The sequence below is a fragment of the Xiphophorus hellerii genome, chromosome 21 (genome assembly GCF_003331165.1).
Source record: "Xiphophorus hellerii strain 12219 chromosome 21, Xiphophorus_hellerii-4.1, whole genome shotgun sequence".
In the NCBI taxonomy this organism is placed as follows: Eukaryota; Metazoa; Chordata; class Actinopteri; order Cyprinodontiformes; family Poeciliidae; genus Xiphophorus; species Xiphophorus hellerii.
In genome coordinates this window covers 26,052,067-26,070,987 of record NC_045692.1, presented here as the reverse complement: position 1 = coordinate 26,070,987, position 18,921 = coordinate 26,052,067, and the positions used below count along the sequence as shown (strand labels likewise).

General features: G+C 54.0%; 3 protein-coding genes across 5 annotated transcripts; 2 read left to right on the top strand and 1 right to left on the bottom strand.

The window, feature by feature from the left end:
• Positions 1-29: 29 nt before the first annotated feature.
• arhgap28 (Rho GTPase activating protein 28) lies at positions 30-7,642 on the bottom strand. 2 transcript variants are annotated; one of them, XM_032552210.1, is made up of 15 exons: positions 7,103-7,642; positions 4,445-4,623; positions 4,159-4,376; positions 3,961-4,072; positions 3,063-3,283; positions 2,814-2,976; positions 2,652-2,743; positions 2,405-2,482; positions 2,174-2,327; positions 2,015-2,097; positions 1,721-1,936; positions 1,520-1,645; positions 349-476; positions 241-278; positions 30-161 (listed from the first exon to the last, which is right to left on the bottom strand). In XM_032552210.1, the coding sequence occupies exons 1-15, from the start codon at positions 7,123-7,125 to the stop codon at positions 79-81; spliced, it is 1,914 nt and encodes a 637-aa protein (XP_032408101.1). In that variant the 5' UTR covers positions 7,126-7,642; the 3' UTR covers positions 30-78. The 2 variants fall into 2 exon arrangements, with proteins under 2 accessions (XP_032408101.1, XP_032408102.1); XM_032552211.1 differs by having other exon boundaries at positions 158-278.
• A 151-nt stretch (positions 7,643-7,793) lies between these two features.
• l3mbtl4 (L3MBTL histone methyl-lysine binding protein 4) lies at positions 7,794-14,050 on the top strand. Of its 2 annotated transcripts, none has more exons than XM_032552208.1 (19): positions 7,794-7,889; positions 7,946-8,051; positions 8,615-8,683; positions 8,762-8,847; positions 8,916-9,020; positions 9,090-9,225; positions 9,322-9,413; positions 9,493-9,635; positions 10,351-10,427; positions 10,584-10,669; positions 10,760-10,870; positions 10,942-11,056; positions 11,143-11,242; positions 11,309-11,425; positions 11,570-11,647; positions 11,962-12,035; positions 12,624-12,784; positions 12,850-12,912; positions 13,121-14,050. In XM_032552208.1, the coding sequence occupies exons 1-19, from the start codon at positions 7,821-7,823 to the stop codon at positions 13,421-13,423; spliced, it is 2,091 nt and encodes a 696-aa protein (XP_032408099.1). In that variant the 5' UTR covers positions 7,794-7,820; the 3' UTR covers positions 13,424-14,050. The 2 variants fall into 2 exon arrangements, with proteins under 2 accessions (XP_032408099.1, XP_032408100.1); XM_032552209.1 differs by having other exon boundaries at positions 7,796-7,877; positions 7,921-8,051.
• tmem200ca (transmembrane protein 200C, genome duplicate a) lies at positions 13,675-17,703 on the top strand. The gene is made up of 6 exons (XM_032552185.1): positions 13,675-13,726; positions 14,712-14,870; positions 15,354-15,447; positions 15,520-15,739; positions 15,814-15,944; positions 16,131-17,703. The coding sequence occupies exons 1-6, from the start codon at positions 13,675-13,677 to the stop codon at positions 16,978-16,980; spliced, it is 1,506 nt and encodes a 501-aa protein (XP_032408076.1). The 3' UTR covers positions 16,981-17,703.
• Positions 17,704-18,921: the final 1,218 nt, after the last annotated feature.

Here is an 18,921-nt window from a genome sequence, read left to right as displayed (position 1 = left end):
CCGGCAGTGACCAGCAGGAGGAGACAGTGCCAGGTTCAGGCTTTTATTACAACATGAGCAGGTAACAGACAGGTGAGCTCAGGGCTTGATCAGCCAATCACAGCGAGGGTTGACCCTGTAGACGTCCAGCAGGCAGCAGTCCGGCTGCAGGCGGCGCTCATCTGACAGGGAGACAGAGACAGACAGGTGTCCAGGTGTTCCTCAGACAACTGAAGGTGATGATGTCATCAGGATACTTACAGATGTTTCCTCCGACCTCGTACAGGTGTTGGGCGGGGCTGGGGACAGACACACAGGCAGTCAGGTGACCTGAGTGGGCGGTGCTCACCTGGACGGACTCGTCCTCACCTGGACTCGGACTGGAAGCGGGTCGTCACGTCTCTGGCGGTCGTCTGTTCGTCGAGTTGGATCGCCATGGAAACCTTGGTGTGCAGCGGCGCGTGAACCCGGATGACCCCTTCAGACAGCTCGCCGACCTGGAAGCAGAACCGGCAGCAGAACCCACAGTCGGTCGGTTCTGGTTCTGGATGGAGCTCAGCTTCCTGTCAGGAAGGTTCTGACCCAAAAGAACCTCCAAGCATGAAGCGGTTCTGGACCATTGCTCCAGCCCAGAACACGGTTCTGCCGATGAATCGGGTTCTGCTCGAGAACAAATCCCGACCTGAACGGGGGCGCAGTGCCTGCGGCGTCCCCCAGGGGTCAGTGTTGGACCCTGAACTGTTCCTGGTGTTTCTGTCGGGTTAATCTAATCCAGAATAAACCAGCAGGAAGCAGTTTGTTTCCAGGCTGGAGGAACAGGAAACAGCAGATTATTGATGATGATGTTTTAATATTTTATCTATAAATCTAATTAGTTTATGAAGCACATTTAAATAAATAGGTGCTTTGTCCTGCTCAGGTTTATCATCAGCTCTGCTGTGTTCCAGATCCATCCAAACCTCCATGTCTTCAAGGTAAGCTACAACGGTTGGATTACGAGGGGTTAAAGGTCAACCAGCAGTGGAAGGAGACCCTATGTTATTGAACATGGTTCTATAGGATCCAAACATCTGCTCCACCTCCAGCTGCTGTGGTTCTGAGTCAAACCAGCCTGTTCCCCTCCTGGTCTGTGGGGGCGCTGCACCAAGAACCACTGAAGGAAACGGCACAAGGCGTCAGAATGGGGGATTTCTCTTTAGTCTTTAGCTAAAGACCAGGAGCCATTTCTCCTGCTAGTGTTAGGCTAGCATGTTAGCTTTGGTTGTATTTACCCTGCGCTGTAGTCCACTTCCTGTTTTAGAGCGGTCTCTGGTCCGTTTGGCGTTCACATTCAAACCGAACCCAGACCAAGGTTTGCAGGACCAGAGGTCGATTAGCGTTCACACCTGAGCAACTGAACCAGACTTTGACTAGACAGACAGACTAGGAGCTGGACTGAAGCGGCCTGAACTGGGCTGGTGGGAATTCAGCCTAAAGCAGACGCAGTACCTGCTCCCTGAGCTGGTTCTGGTTCTGGTTCTCGATCTGGGTCTGAACTCACCAGGTTCCTGTCGTTCTTGTCATTCTTCCTCCTCAGCAGTCGGGACGTTGTCCTGCTCAGGTTGAACTGTCTCTGACTGGACGCCTGGTTCATCTGTCTCACCTGGGCCAGGAGAAACCTCGGGAGCTGTTGGAGATGGCAGGAAGTGATGTCAGAGAGGGTGGGTCGCTGACGTCACGGAGGACAGCGCGGGAGACTCACGGTCCACAGCAGGTCCTGGTGCCGGATCATGAGTCCGATCAGCCGTGCTCCGCCCATCGCCTCCTCCATCTCCTCCTTCTGCTTGGTGATGGAGCGCTTGTTTCTATGGTTATGGCGAGTGAACAAGTTGGGAGCCATCACCATGGAGACGTTCCACAGAGACATCCGGTTGTGGTCCTGATGAGAGACCACCTTCCGGAGGAAGAGAAGTAGGGCCTGTAACCATGGAAACACTGTTCAGCGTGCAGAAATTTAAGGTGGACAGAAGAAGATCCAGGATAAGGTGGAGTTTACCCTCAGCGTGTTTCTGTGAGCTTCAGGAAGGAGCAGGAGGAGGAGCTGCAGAGCCTGGACCTGGTGGGCCTCAGAGGACACGCCTGCAGGGACACGTCAGCTGAGAGGACCTGTCGGCCGCCACAGTGTGTGTGTGTGTGTGTGTGTGTGTGGACGAACCCAGGACAGAGCAGAAGGTGGACAGGTGTGTGTGTGTCAGCAACGGCGTCGGCAGCTCTCTGATGAAGAGTTTCAGCAGTCCGCCGGCGTCCACCGGCCGCACGTCGGTCCAGTCAAAGGCACTCCAGCACCGATCCAGCTCCCTTCTCAAGAACTGCAGAGGGACAGATGGACAGAGACAGACTGAAGTTCTGGTTTGAGACGAAGCGGAGACAAACCGACCGGTCGTACCTTCAGTCTGGCAGCTGATCCTGGAACTCGAAGGATTCCTTCAGTCTGCAGACCGCTCTGCTCCAAGACGCCCAACAACTAGAGAGGCAGAGAGACGGACAGCTGCTCTGAGGACACACTCCCCCTCGCTGCAAACCACAGACTGTCACAATGCATGCTGGGAATGTTCAGCTGTTGTACTGCAGGATCTGACCCTAAAATAACGCTGGAGTGTAAAGAAGGGAGCGTTAGACTGACGGTTCTTCACCTTCTGGAAGAAGACAGGCACTTTGACTCCAGGAAACCTCTTCCTGTCGTTGTCCAGCAGAGAGTTCAGCGAGACGCCGAACACGCCGCTGTCTGGTAGACAGAAGACCGAGTCACGTCTCCTGAAGACAGACATTCCTCAAACTGTCAAAAAGAAACACACCCCGAGTCCTGCGGTGCGGCGGCCGGCTGCGTTTGCTTTGGACTCCCAGAGCCAGCAGGAAGGTGGAGAGTTCGATGTGAGCGATGAAGCCGAGGCGTGTGAGGTCGCGTGACGACAGGTCGTCTGTACAGGTGAGACCGTGTGACGGAGAGGCGGGGGCAAACTGCACAGACGTACCAAGAGAGACCGGTCGGCAGCCTGCGGGTTCCTGAGCAGTCGGTCCTGATGCTGGGCGCCGTGCACACTCACCTGCAGCTCACTGCTCTCATCGCCATGGAAACGGACGCAATCCCTGCATGTCTCTCCCCGTTTGTGCTCCGCCACGCCCTCTGAGTATGGAGTGTCGCGCAGCAGCCAATCGGCACATCTCAGTCGACTCACCGCCGAGGAGGGGGAGGGAGTGGGCGCGGGGGAGGACGGGTCTTCAGGGAGCTGGTCCTCAAAAACAAACACGGGAAGAGTGGACCGCCCTGGAGACAGCACAGTAACACCTGGATCAGTCTGGAACAGTCCAAAACCAGAACTGGCTCCACAACAGAGAAGAACCTGAAGGTCACCGTCAGCTAGTCAGAACAACCGCTTTAGGTCCAAATAACAGGTAGGATGTAACCAGGACTTAGCCTCATACCGAGACAGAACCAGAACCAGCTGGGGCCATGGGGGAGGAGAGACCCTCATAGTCCTGGTTCAGACTTCAGTTGGTTGCAGCCAGATTGGACCGTCACCAACACGCCACTGGTCCAAATGAACTGGTAATGAGCTGACCAACATACAGCTACACATCAGTTAGCTTAGCATCAGCTGCTGGCAGGACTCTGCATGGTGGACACTAGTTTCTCACTAGGTAGCAGTAAATAAAGGTCCTGACACGACCAGCAGGTCAGTCACTGAAACCTCCCTACAGGTTCAGTAACAGCTCAGAAACTGAAACGTCTGCAGAACCAGTGAGCCAATACAACCACTTCAGGAAACATCTGGATGCTAAAGGTCAAAGCTGGAGAAAGACTGAAACAACAAATAAAACTTCATGAGTCACCTGTTAAAGACTTTCATTTGTTGGTTTAATAAAATGTTGGAACTGACCACCATCTTCTTTGTGGCTCCTGAAGTAAGACCATAAGGACCTGGTCCGGTGGGCTGGCAGTACCTCTGTTTGTGCTGCGGCGGATGGTCTTGGTTGTGGTGTGGTACCGCCGTGGAGGCGGCTCTGGGTGCTGTTGGGTCGGGAACGGGCTGTGGTCTGTAGAGTCAGCCTCAGGCTGAAACAGAAAACTTGTTCAGGTTCTGATTGAACACCTGAACAAGGTGTTGATTGAACACCTGACTGATGTCCTTCTTGTCCCACCTCAGTGAAGACGTCACGCACGTCTCTGATTGGCTGCCGGTTCCTTTTCCTCAGCGTCTCATTGTAGTTGTCCAGCCTCTTCCTCACTGTAGCGGCTTGTTGCCGTGTCAACGTGGACAGCACTGCCTCCACCACAGGTGGCGTCTCTGCTGATGAAGAGCCCACGACCAGGGAGGAAAGCCCCGCCTCCGTCAGCCATGCCTCCTCCAGCTCCGCCTCTGCAGGAGGAAAAAACATGAAGGACACATGCAGACACAACGTCTCACTGTGGGTTAATGCCACTCACCATCCATGCTCTTCCTCTCCTCTTCTACCTCTTCCTCTTCTTCCCCCTCCTGCTCCTCTTCGATGCTCTGTACCTCTCTCCAGTAGGTCTCCATGGCAACATGTCTGGAGTCAGAGGTCACTGTGCTAGGGGAGCTTGAGGAGGTGGGGGGTGAGGTAGCAGAATGAGGTGACAACATCCTGTGGAGGAGGAAGAGAGTCTTCTCAATGAACATCTACGGGAAGGTCCTTCTGAGGAAGAACGGCTCCTCCTCTTCCTTCAGCATGTGCCCCGCCCACTGAGGCAGGCTCAACTCTGATTGGCTGAAGGTGTGAGGTCTGGAGTCCAGTTCTAGGACTAGAGGTCTGAACCTGGAGGTGTGAGGTCTGGAGTCCAGGCTGTGGCTGCAGATCTGTGTTCAGAGTTTGCGGTTTCTGCAGGCCCAGAGTTAAGCTTTCCTTAAATATTCATGAGGCATTTGACAGGAAGTCAGTTTCTTCCAGCCATCGATGAGTGTGTTCCATTGTGTGTGTGTGTGTGTGTGTGTGTGTGTGTGTGTGGCGAGAACCTCAGGCTAATGGTTTTGGTTCCCCAGGGAGGAGAGACTGAGAGTCTCAGCCTGTTGTGTCCATTAGGAGGAAATGGACGCTGTTGGTCAATCAGAGATAAGTGTTTTCACTCAGGTCCTCAGATAGTAAGCGAACCTGGTTATGGTTCAGCAGACACACGTTAAATCAGCTGACAGCGTCTCCGGTAGGAACTTCCTCGGATCTGAACCGGTCCGGACCGGTCTGTGGGCCTGGTGCAGAACCAGAACGTCATGCTGATGTTGGAGTCCAGCAGTGTTTCAGTGACACAAGACCATTTTAAGAACCCAAAACCCATTTAGACTCATTTCTGCTTGGTAAGATTCTCTAGAACTACATCAGTATCTCTAGAACCACCTGGAAGCTGTCTAGTACCAACACTAAGGGTTCCAAGAAATGATCTAGAAGATCTTGGAGCACAGGTGTCCAGGCCTGTCCTGCCACCTTCACATACATCTCTGATCCCACACAGCTGGATCAGATAAGGAAGTCATTAGCAGGACTGGAGAACCTGACTGCACGGAGAAGATAATTCAATGATTCAGGCGTTTAGGACAGTGGAACATCTACAGGTTGCAGGACAGTGGCCCCCGAGACATGGAGCTTGACATCCCGGTCTTAGAGGGTCTCCAGAACAACATTAAACTCTAGAACAATCTAAAAGCTTGCTGGAGTTCTTTCTCCAGATTTCCCTTTAGGTGTCTGGACAGTAAGAACTCCCAAAGACTCCTTAGAGATGCCGAAACAGCCGAAAGTGTTTCTAGAAGCACCTGAAAGCTCTCTAAGACCAACACAAAGACTACTGAGAAACCCTCAAGAACATCTTGGAGGGTATCCAGAACAACATCAAGATTTTCTAGAACTACTTAAAAGGATTTTCTGAACCTCATAAGACGGCCTTTCTACCACAAAATGTTAGCATAAAAGCTCACCAGATCCCTGAAAACGTTCTCTAGAACAGTGGTCCCCAACCACCGGACTGCGGACCGGTACCGGTCTGCGGACCAATTGGTACCGGGCCGCGCAAGAAATAATAAACTACTTCCGGATCTTTTATTTGAAAATCCTAAACCGGATTTTTACCAGAATGAGTAACAAAACGACATCGGAGTACTGCCTCTAGGAGTCCTTACAGATACTTAAACTGTCTGAAGAAGCACCAAAAAACCTCAAGAACCACTCAAAGCAATTCTAGAACCACTTGAAAGTTCTCAAGTATCAACAGAAAGGGTTCCCAGAAACCCTCTAGAACATGTTAGAGCGTCTCCAGAACAACATTTGGACTCTACAACCATCTAAAGTTCTCAGGGCACTTTCTCTAGAACTGGCCAAAGGACTGCTAAAACCACAGCACGAGTCAAAATGCTAAGACGTCCATAAGACTTTTGCCTAGAATGTCTGAACAACTCAGAGTTTCTAGAACCATCTGATATCTCTAAGAAACTCTAGAACTTCCTGAAATACTTTCTCTAGAACCGCCCTAAAGAATCTCAAAATCACTTCTAGGATAACCACAAAAATTCTGCATGAACACACAAAGTGTCGGCAGAACAACCGTTGAGTCGCTCAATCTGTCTGGAGAACAGCTCAAAGTGTTTCTAGAACTTTTCTGGAACCACGAAGAGCAGTGCCCAAACAGAACCAGCAGGTGTTGACCGGCCCACTCTGGACTTCCTAAGTGGTTCTGATAGTTCAGAAACTGGGAAGCCTTTGGTTGTTCTGCTGTTTGGACCAGGTGGGTCAGAACCAGAAGTCCAATAGGTTCTCCTCCTCTTCAGACAGTTCAGAGATGTTCAGGAGGATCTCTGTTCCATCTCTGACGTATCCAGAACCATGAGAATCTGGACCGGACCGGTTGTGTGGGTTATATTTCTGCTGGGTCAAAGCTCAGGTCCAGTTAGAAGGATCGGAACCAGAACCAAAAACCACCAAGTCACACCTGAATACCGGGCTGGTTCTGGTCCTGATTTATGAGTCAGTCTTACTAAAACCAGGAGCAGGTCCAATCCTTCAGTCCATCAGAACCACAGAGAAACGATGCAGAACTGCTGGATCATCAGCAGGACACAGAAACAGGACGGGCAGAACTCACCTCCGCTCGGTCCGGCTGCTCATCGGGTCTGAGGAGGAAGAGGAGGAGGAGGAGGGAGAGGAAGAGCAGGAGGAGCTCCCAGCTCAGACTGGGCGGGTCCGACAGCTGGACCAGGGATCGGACCGGGCCGGACAGCTGGACCGGCTGAGGCACGGCTCAGCGTTTTAGAAATAGTTTGCTGATGAAGAACCGAACCGGGTCTAAATCCATCTGCTGCATCAGAACCATTCTGCTCTGCAGAACCAGTTTGGGTCAGAACAAAGTTCTTCAGTTCAGTTCCTACCAGGTCCTGAAGCTGCAGTCCAAACAGAACCACCCAACAGGTTCTGCACTGAGATGGGTTCTGCAGGGTTCCAGAGGAACTGGACCGGTTCCGGTTCCAGACAGGAAGACATCAGCGAAGCCAGAGAATACTGCTGGTCCACAGGTCAGAGGTCAGCGGTTCTGGACCAATCCTGGTAGAGTTCTGCCAGAACCGAGTCCATGTTTCCTCGGACCAGAACCCAGAAGAACCGCTGCAGCCAGAGTCCGGACCAACACCAAGTACTGGTGCCAGCAGAACATCAAGTCCTGCCCTGGTTCCGGTCCATTAGGACCTGAAGGGTTTTGGTTCTGAACCCGGGTCATCAGAGACCAGAACTCCTCGGCTCGGTTCTGGTACCAGTGGGATCCACCAGAACCACATGCAGTTATTGGACTGGGTCAGAACCTGCTGCAGATGAATGTTCCTGTTAGGCTGACACAGAACCGCCTCGGTTCTGGTTCTGCTCTCTCTCTCTCTCTCTCTCTCTCTCTCTCTCTCTCTCTCTCTCTCTCTCTCTCTCTCTCTCTCTCTCTCTCTCCCTCTCTCCCCGCCCACTCTCCGTTCTGCGCATGCGTGCTGCCCTCCCAGCCTCCAGTTTCCGTGTTGTTCTGTGTGTCAGCGCAGTGACGCGGATCATCACAGTCGGTAAGTTTCGCTCCAGAACCCGGTTCCGGTACCGGTTCCTCTGAGCTCCGTGTGTCCGCCGCCGCGGCTCCTCGGGCCGGATGGAGCCGGCGGCCCGGCCCGGACCCAGGGGCCCCGCTGCCGGCCTCCGAGCCGCGGATCTCCACCTGATCCGTTTCCTCTGTCAAGGAGCCGCTCCGACGGACGCGACGCGCTTCCGGTCTGCCTTCAGAATAAGAGCCGCTCGTGTCGGAGCTTCTTCTCAGACTGGTCCGGTTCTTAATAGTTGTCTGGGCTGGTCTCGTTCTGTGGCGGTTCTGAAAGCTTTCTGGAGTGTCGGAACCGGACTGGGCCCGTTTGGGTCTGTACTTTGGTTCTGGTGCATCAGACCTTTACTCTGAACGTGTGTGCTGACTTCCGGTCTGAGTGTTTCATTGCGTGACTTCCGGTTGAGGACAGACTGGAGCGGGTCGGATCAGTACTGGTTCGGTATCACCATGATAACAGGGACGGTCACACATACCTGTCAGGGGCAGATGTTTTTTGACCTTTGACCTGAAGCTGTGATGTCGTTCTGATGTCAGAGAGAAGAAGAGAGGGAACCACAGAGGAAGACGAGGAGGAGATGAAGAACAAAGTCAGCAGCACTCAAGGTACCGTCTTCGTCCTCCTGGTGCTGCGCTGTGATTGGCTCAGGTGAGTCCAGGTGTGACTCTCTCTCTGCTCCACAGTCAGCGTGAAGAGGCGCTCCTGGTCCTGGCAGCAGTACCTGAACGAGCAGAAGGCCGAGGCAGCTCCGCCCTCTCTCTTCACCCAGGTGAGCCCCGCTCCACCCTGAGCCGGGTGAGCCTCACCTGTCCTGATGGACGCATGTCTGTCCCTCAGGACCAGTCCTGTCCCAGCAGGAGGACAGCCTTCAAGGTGGGCATGAAGTTGGAGGGCATCGACCCGCTGCATCCCTCCATGTTCTGTGTGCTGACCGTCGCCGAGGTAACCGCTCAGCCCCGCCCCCACCGCACCTGAGTGGGAGTGGCCACCTGAGCCTTGTGTCTCTCTCAGGTGATTGGCTGCCGGCTGCGTCTCCACATCGACGGATACTCTGAGTGCTATGACTTCTGGGTAAACGCCGACTCACCTGACATCAGACCCGCCGGATGGTGCAGAGAGCACCGCCACAAGCTCCACCCACCCAAAGGTGAGAACAACTCCACCCCCACAGGGTGAGAACATGCAGCCAGACAGCTGAGTCCTGCTCCACCTGTCCACCTGCTCCACCTGTCTCTGTCTGCAGGTCACAGTGAGACGGAGTTTGATTGGCAGGACTACCTGCAGTCCTCAGGGTCCCTCGCAGCTCCGCCCACCATGTTCACCTGTCGCTCCACCGTGAGTCCACACCTGTCTGTCTGTGTGTCTTCCTGTCTCTGCCGTCCCCTAACCGTCTGTCCACTTGTCTGTCTCTCAGCTGTGTGAGTTCCAGGTGGGGATGAAGCTTGAGGCAGTGGACAAGAAAAACCCGGGACTGGTGTGTGTGGCGTCTGTCGCTGATGTCATCAACGACCGCTTCCTGGTTCACTTCGACAACTGGGACGACACCTATGACTACTGGTGAGACTGGGGGTGGACTGGGGGCGGGCAGCCAGAGACTCTGGGTTCTGTAAAGTCCAGGTGAACGAAGCCGTTGTCCTTCTGATCTTCTGTGGCTGAAAGTTGCAGGAGGTCCAGTACCACCTTCCCCAGAACCGCGGCTGGTTCTTATGGTCGACATGGTAACCTCGGACCGCTGCACTCGTTGAGTTCAGTTCCACGTGTTTGCATTGCAAACCAAACTGTGAATGACTTTGGTTCCAGTTAAACGAGCGCCAGGAATAGATCCTCAGAGTGAAGATAGATCTACGTTTCCAGATGCTGCCAGGTTAGGGGCTTCAACAGGAGGAAAACATCTAGACATCATTCCGGTAGCCATTTTAGCCTCATTAGGCCTTTATGCTACAGAAACCGGGCAGGAAGTGACAGAGAGTAGGGGAAGCAGGAATCGATCTCCGGTTGGTTATTAGCCTCTCTGACCACACCCCAAGCCACGCCCCCATCCTGCTAGCCTTTGCTAGCTCGTAGCATCTCTTTGGTAAATTACTCTGAACATTTCAAACTACCTGACTAACTCAGCCGGTTCATCAGTTTGGTCACCGATTGGACTAGAAAACCAGTCGCAGCAAAGAATGGACCAGTGGACGAGGACAGGCGTCTCCTCAGGTGTTCAGTCTGTGGTAGTTCCAGTGCTGGCAGCAGGGGGCGCCGCTGACCTGTCCTCTCTGTCCTCCAGGTGTGACAGCAGCAGTCCCTACATCCATCCGGTGGGCTGGTGTGAGGTGCAGGGCCGACCGCTGACCGCGCCGCAGGGTATGTACCGGAACCAGAACCTGGATCTGGACCTGAACCAGCTACATGTAGAGAACAGCTTCTAGCCTCCAGTACTAGTACTACTGGTAGTAGTACTGCAGTAGTACTGGTAGTACTTCTGGTGCTGGTTGTACTGGTAACAGTGGTGTGCTCCAGGTCATCCCAGGCCAGAGGACTTTGTGTGGGACGACTACCTGCAGGAAACTGGTTCCACGGCTGCTCCCAGTTCAGCGTTCACACTGGTGAGAGGGGGCGGGGCCAGGCAGACTGGAAACCAATCAGAGAGCTCCATGCGTTGCCCGACAGCTCACTCTGTGCCTTTGTCCAATCAGAGAGCTCCGCACGGTTTCCAGGTGAACCACAGGCTGGAGGCGGTGGACAGGAGGAACCCCATGCTGATCCGCGTCGCCACGGTGACGGACACCGAGGACTACAGGGTGAAGGTACGGTGCGCTTCCTGTCACCTCTGTGATGTCATCAGAGGGGGACGATGACAGACGGCGTGTCCCCGTAGGTCCACTACGACGGCTGGTCCACCCAGCTGGACGTCTGGATGGACAGCGACCACGCAGACCTCCACCCGACGGGGTGGAGCCAGCGCACCGGGCACCCGCTGGAGCCCCCCCCAGGTCAGGGGGCGGTGGGACAGAGACAGGTGGGACAGGGACGACTGTAGGTATTGGGTCCTGAAGCCTGTCTGTCTCCTGTTGGACAGGGTCGTCCCCACTGCCGTCCCCGTCTCAGGGAGTGTGTCCCACTGCCGGCTGCAGAGGCGTCGGACACATCAAAGGAGCCAAATATACGGGACACCACAGGTACCTGTCCCTCCACCTGTCCCCCCACCTGTCCGCAGTGTCTCAGGGTGTCTTCTCCGTCCCCAGTGCCTTCGGCTGTCCGTACTCAGACATCAACCTGAGGAAGGAGGTGGTTCTGCCCGACCGGCTGGGTGGGGAGAGGTCCGTCACCTTGGTGCCCGTGTCCCTGTCTCACCTTCACAGGTAGCGCACAGTTCAGGCTCTTATTCTGAAAGGACAACAGGATGATCCTTCATGCTGACAGCAGGGGGAGCTCTGCTCTGGACAGCAGGGAAGCAGAAGAAGTTTATTCTCATCGTCCATCTTCCTGTCTGTCCTCCTGTCCAGCAGAGGCGTCCAGGTGAAGCAGGAGTCCAGTGATGTCCCTCTGCTGTCTCTGGGGAAGAGGAAAAGATTACCTGACAGGTGAGAGCAGCTGCTCTCTGATTGGCTCTTCTCACAGTGTTCTGTCCAATCACAAGCAGCAGAATTTAAGAATAAAAGTCAAGAAGTGGAGCAGTGAAACGATTGGTCTGTGAGGACCGTCTGGATGCTGCAGAACTTCAACAGAACCTCAGCAGAACCTCAAGTTCTACTAACATGATGGCTGAGATCATACTGATCAACCTCAGTATGATCTCAGCCCAGATCACCTATTTGGTTCCAAGCTGCCATCATTAATAAAACCACAGAAGAAGAATGTTTGACTTCACTGATGTCCTCTCTGGCTCCGCCCACAGACTGACCCAACCAACCAAATGCCTGCGTGTGAAACAGGAAGAGGAGGAGCTTCCCCTCAGAACCATCAGTCCAGGTAAATTTCCTCTGGTTCTGGTTCTGCATGGGTTCAGAACCGGGCCTGTGGTGTCATCCAGCAGGGGGTTCCGATCGCTCCACTTCTGCTCCATGGCTGCAGAGAAAGAGTCTGTTTCCATGGAGACCAGGGTGTGATGTCACAGAGGCGTCTGAAGGACCAGTAGGGAAACAAAGAAACTGCAGCGCCTGGTTCTGGTTCTGGTTCTAACTGTTTGCACAGCAGCACCAGAACCTCCATCAGAACCTGAGGTCCGGTTCAGTCCAAACCTGGCTCTCAGAACCAATCCTGTCCAGTTGAAGCCCGCCAGATTCTGGAAGGTTCTGGAGGCCCGACCCACCTGCTCCGGTCACTCTGGGTGTCAGAGCTTCCTCTCTGTTGTCATGGAAACAGTAAGATGGTTGGAAGAGAGCTGTGTTGCGTTGCCATGGAAACAGAGGTTGTTTCCATGGTTACAGCAGTGTTGGTGCCGCTGAGTATAATGAGACCCGAATCTGACTCAGTAGCACCAGGATGGTTCTGACCTGATCCGGTTCTGGTGGTTCTGGTACTGACCCCATCTCACTGGTACTGGTTCTGACCCGTCAGAGTCCAGTCTGCAGGCCGTCCTCCATCAGTCCGTCTTCCTGTCGGCCATGTCGGCCCAACCGGGTCGCGACCTCTCTCTCTGCTGGGAGCAGCACAGGAAGCTGTTGCCGGGCGTGGCCCGTCTCCACGCCGACGCCGTCCGCCGCTGGACCGTCCAGCAGGTGAGCACCGCCACCTGGTCTCCATAGCGACCCGGCTGACCCACTGACCTGCGCTGTCTCCTCAGGTGTCGGACTTCGTGGAATCTCTTCCTGGATGTGAGGATCAGGCCCAGCTGTTCAGAGACGAGGTGAGACGGCCAATCACAGGCCTCGGCTTTAATGACATCACAGATTAGGACGTCCCACTCAACAAGCACAGGGCCACCATGGAGAGGAAACCTCCATCAGAACCACTCTGCTGCCCCTGCTGGACCCGATCGGGACATCAGTGTTACACAGAATCAAAACTTTGATTTATGTCCTGATTGGTTCTGATTGGTTCCTGTTTGTTTGTAGCAAATAGATGGGCGGGCCTTCCTGCTGCTCACCCAACGGGACATCGTCAGGATCATGTCCATCAAGCTCGGCCCCGCCCTCAAGATCTACAACTCCATCCTGATGTTCAAACACGCCGAGGACAAGAGCCAATCACAGGCTGAGGACAAGAGCCAATCACAGGCTGAGGACAAGAGCCAATCACAGGCTGAGGACAAGAGCCAATCACAGGCCGAGGACAAGAGCCAATCACAGGCCGAGGACAAGAGCCAATCACAGGCCGAGGACAAGAGCCAATCAGATGTCCAGGATCCCAGCACCTGACCGCTGCACGTTGTGACTGGCCAGGTTCAGTCGCCTGATGGTGGCCCCTCCCCCTCAGCCAGGTATTAACCAATCAGGTGCTGCTGTCACTTTATCTCCTTTAGGCTCTGCCTCTTTGGGATGGGTGGGGCTTCGCTGGATGAGTGCAGAAAGGGATTCTGGGATATGTTGTCTGTGACTGAGGTACAGCTGGGAGGAGGCGAGACCGGAAGTGGCTTCGTTTCCATGGTAACGCTGAGACAGCTGGAAACATGCAGCTGATGAAGATGACGATGATGAAGATGAGGTCTCATCAGCATCCTGGTGTGATGTCATCACTTCCTGTCAGCAGGACTCTAACAGGAAGCAGGTGATGATGTTACACTGACGCCCTGCCTCCTCTCCTGATGATGTCATCCCGCGGTGGGCGGAGCTCCAGACTTTCTACTGTTCCTCCATAGAGTTCTATTTTCAGCTTTCTATTCTAGATTTATATTCTAAAGCTGACTCCGCCCCTCTGTGACGTCACATCGGGGGCGGGGCCAACAGCCAGCTTCTGCAGGTTTCCTCAGGTTCCTTGGCAACACTTCCTGCCTGCTGTCTGTGTCAGTGTTTGACGGATCAATAAAGTTTCTGACCTGAACGTGATCATTGATTGGTTCCTCAGGTGGCCGGGGGCGGGGCTTCAGCTGATCAATATGCTTCAGCCAGGGCTTCCCAAAGCCGGCGTATGGAGGGCCGAGAGGGACAAAATTAAATGTATGGATAAGAATAAAATACATTTGAAGTATTTTTTCCAATAAATTCACTTAAAAATAAAATGTGTATAATTATTTCTCTTTTTTATAAGTAGAGGAAATAATTAAAAGTATTTTTTACTCCTACAGTGAACACTGAGCTGCAGGGGTTGAAAATTTATGTTTTATCTCATGATGCACATTATTTAGGGAACAGCTGCATTAAATAGTTTTCCTGTTTTTCCCACAAAAATTAAATAATTTTGTTTCTAAGAAAAACAAAACGTCTAAAACGAAAAGTGGGAGGAGCTCCAGGTTGCCACGGAGACCCTGCTTCCTCTCCCACTGAGCTGCTGGTGATTAACTGGGAATACTGGGAGGGAGTTGAGCAGGGAGCGCCCCCTGCTGGTCACACCACACACTGCCGCTCCGGTCGGTGAGGATTCACATGGAGACTCTGAGTGTGAAAGATGATGCTGCAGCCATGAGAGCGGAGGAGGAAGAGGAGGAGGAGCAGAGCTGAGGTTATTTTCACCGAGTCAGGAGAGGAGAGATATTCAGCTGAGGATCAGTGGGAGGATCCAGCCTGTCCCTCTGCTGGAGGAGCAGAGGAGGAGGTGTGAGTCTCTGCAGCAGCAGCAGGAGGAGCAGACGGAGGAGGTGGAGGAGGTGGAGGCATTCCAGAGACGCAGCAGCAGGAGCAGAGCCATGCAGCAGCCGCAGCTCCAGCAGTAGGAACCAACGCTCCGTCTGTCTGCCATTGATCCGTATCGGCTCTGCAGCGATTGATTATCTGGGCTCACCAGAAACCAATCAGCTGGTTCCGATCCGTTCTGTGTGTGTGTGTGTGTGTGTGTCCTGATCAGTGAGAACTAGCTGGTACCGATCATCACAGACGGAATGGATCTCAACTTGTGATGGTTCTGATCCATCACTGATCTACAGCAGTACCAGATAGTTCTGATCAGTTCTGATTGGTTCGATTTCCTCACAGATAATGAGCCTGCTGATACAATAAATGCATGCTGGGAGATGTAGTTCCCATCTATCAGAATCCGGGGTCCATCACTGGTTCCAGTCCTGGGTTCAGTGAGGGTTCTCTGGGTACCTGGTACTGGCTCTCAGATGTGTCTCTGTTCCAGGTGAGGTGGCAGTGGGCGGGGCCTGACCCGCTCAGCCACCGTCTGATTGGTGGCCTGTGATGATTGCGACAGGCGGTCTGCTGAGGATCAACGCGCGGCGACAGGACTCTCTGAGGTCCAAACCACACAGATCCCACCAGCACAAGAAGAAGAGCAAGAACAAAAGGTAACACACAACCACACACACCGCCAGAGGGGGCAGTCCCGGCCTCATGACATTATGTCACTTCCTGTCCAGACGCAGCGAGGTGGTGGTGGTCAAGGGGAAGCTGAAGCTGTGCTCCATCTCGGGTCTGGTGGCCGTTCTGGGGATCCTGGTTCTGATGGTCGGGGTTCTGATGGCGGCTCTGGGCTACTGGCCTCGGGACGGACTGTTCTTCAGCTCCCAGCCACAGGAGGGCGCCACTATGGCCTTGATGTCCTTCAGTAGTCCAGCACCAGCACTTGTTGAAGACCAGGTGACAGTTTACCTGAGCAGGACCAGCAGAGTCCGTTATGTGTCCGTTCTGATGTGTCACTCTGCCGCACGCAGGAACCCGGGTGGGCGGAGTCAGACGGAGGAGACAGAACCAATGGCAGAGGAAATGGCTTCAACCAATCAGAGGCTGTCAACGGGACCTCTCGAGATGTTTCAAAAGGATTTCTGGAAGACTTCCTGGACAGGTGAGCCAACATCAGTTACCTCAATGTGACGACCGGCCAGCAGGGCAGCTGCAGGTCAGCTACTGGACCTGTGGGCTGACCCTCCATCCAGGGTCTGGACAGGCTGGGGGACGTCAGTGGGCTGGTAGTTCAGGTGGAACGGTCTTTGACCTGCTTCTGAAGTGTCCTGATTGGCTGTCTCTGCAGGTATCTGTACTCCGATAGGCTGAAGGTCTTCGGCCCGCTCATCATGGGGATTGGCATCTTCCTCTTCATCTGTGCCAACGCCGTCCTGCATGAGAACCGGGACAAGAAGACGAAGGTCATCAACCTGCGGGACATCTACTCCACCGTCATCGACCTCCACAGCGTCCGGAAGCCCCACCCTTCTTCCTCTGGCTCCGCCCACCAGCCGTTAGCCAATCCGCTCAATGGACTCATCAACTATGTCCAGGCCAAGAGTCTGGACTCAAAGTCCCAGATGTGTCCCGCCGCCCTGTTGTCAAGGCAACCAGCCAGTAGCAGGAGCTGCAGTGACGGAGGAGGAGGAGGAGGAGTCTTCAGTGTCTGCCAGGAGCATCAGCCTGCACCTCCTCCCTCCTCCTCCAACAGACACTCCCTGCCCCTGACCTCTGACCCCTGCTGGACCTCCCACCACAAAGACACGCGGAGCTCCTTCACGTTGCCCCGGCCCCGCCAGCGCTCCCCCGGCGCCCGCAGGAGACACTCCTTCTGGGCCAGGAGCAGCGGCCAGGAGGAGGAGCAGAAGGAGGAGGAGATGCAGCCGCCGCCTCTGTGTGCCTCCACTCCTCCGCCTCACCAATTCTCCGAGGCTCTGCTCCTCCTCTCCTCTTCCTCGCTCTCCTCCCTGTCCCACCTCCTCTCCTCCTCCTCCACTCCAGCCCCACCCTGCAGGAGGCGGAGCCTTCCGACCGCCACCTTTAACGCGGCCTACTGCAAGCTGACGCAAGGAGAGGACGAGTCCTTCGAGTGGTCTTCATCACACAAGGCGACCCCAGAGGCGGCGGCTCGGCCCTCACAACCAGAGACACCCTGAGGTCCCGCCGGCCCCCTGGGGGGAGAAAGACGAGGAGGAGCCTGACTGATGAAGCCGGTGATGACAGCAGCAGCAATAAAGAGTCTTTGATCGGAGAGATGAGCCAACTTCCTGTTCATCAGTTATCTGGTGGGACCCAGTCTCACCCAGCCAACAGAACTGGACCCACTTGACCCAAACGGATCCATTCAGGAGACCACAGATTGTCTTCATGTCCCTCTTTACACTAACTAAACCAGATTAACCCAAACAGATCCAACTAATCCAAGATGACTCCATTAATTACCAGCCTGTCCCGTTTCCCTTCCAGACTGACCATAACTAACTAATCCAGCTAATCCCAAGTCTTCTAACTAATCCCATTGGATTTGGATGGACACCAGGCCCAGTCCAGCAGCAGGTCCTTCTTCTTCTTCTTCTCTCTAAGTGGAAAGGGTCAGAGGTCAGAGGTTGGTCTTGCTCCACGCCTGCAGTGCATGCTCTTTAAGCAGCTTCAGTATTTTGCACTTTTTGATCTTCAATGCTTCATTCTTCTGGGACTACTTTCTTTGGCGGAGGCGTCCGTCCCTCCTGTGTTGGACCTGGAGAAACGGACGGGTTGGACAGCATGTCGTTGTTTTTACTGCATGTTCTAGAAGCCGGCCACATGATGAAGACATCAAACATCTTCACCCTTTGCTGCTCTGCAGGCTCCGCCCACCTGCTGAGGAACCGCCCCCTCCACGTTAAAGATGGCCACCTCTGGAGGACTGAACTCGACCTGTCAGAATCCCAATCTGCTCTACCGGACCTTTAAACTCAAAACAATCTAACTGTGATTATGAAGCAGAGAAAACGGGTCAGAGTTCAGAGTTCACAGGTAGCTTCAACATAAAGAACTCTAAAACCAGTCCTACTGGCTGACTGGGTGAACTGGTGATGGTCTGGAGAAACCCATCCAGAACCTGAGCTGGTTCTCCTATCATGATGTCTGAACTGATTCCTCACACACTGAACTGATTCCTCACACACTGAACTGATTCCTCACACACTGAACTGGTTCCTCACACACTGAACTGGTTCTGTTGAGTCTTTACCTGTCCCGTGTCTTCTAACTTGTTGGTACCGGACATTTCAGCCCTGGTTCTGACCTTGGTTCTGTTGCAGCTGATTGGACCCAGATCAGCAGAACTTCAGAGCTGCAGCGTCCTCCACTGAGCGAAGCTTCACTGAAGCACAAAGTGAAACAAATAAAGCACAAAATGTCCAGCTGACGTCTCTGACTCCTCCCTCTTCCGGGGCTCCGCCCACATTCACAGGTATTGGGTCGGCTCCAGGGTCACACCTTCACCTGGGGCTCAGGTCGGGTTTTCAGACTGTTCAGAACTATTGAGGTTCTGTTGTAAACACAGAACCGGGCTAACAGAGAGGAAGAAGTTGGGATCACTTCCTGTCTGTTCAGGCTGCTGACAGGAAGTGATGTCACTGCCTGTCCAGAGTTTCCTCAGAAATGTTGGTACTTCCTGTCATCACCAGGGTCCAACATGATGGCCGGGTCATGACCAGAACCACCTCAGAACAACACGGTTCTGGCAGCAGGACTGGTACCGAGGGTTCTGTTGGAGCTCCAGAACATTCCAGTCTGAGAGGCCATCCGACCCGGTTGGTTCCACTCTGGCTCGACCTGGCCTGGCCGCTCTGAACCAATCTGAACTGGACCTTTTAGACACCGGTCTCAACCCGGTTCTGAAGTTCTGTTCATTGGAGAGTCACTGATGACATCACAGAAAGAGGAAGTAGCTGGTTCTGGTTCTGGTTCTGCATGATCTCAGGTCTTGAAGTCTGATGGAGGACTTCAAGACCTGGGGACATGAGGACGTCCTCTGGACGAGGACAGTACCTCCTTCTGTCCCTCTGTCTGTCCTTTCATTGACAGGACAGACAGAGAGAGAGACAGACCAG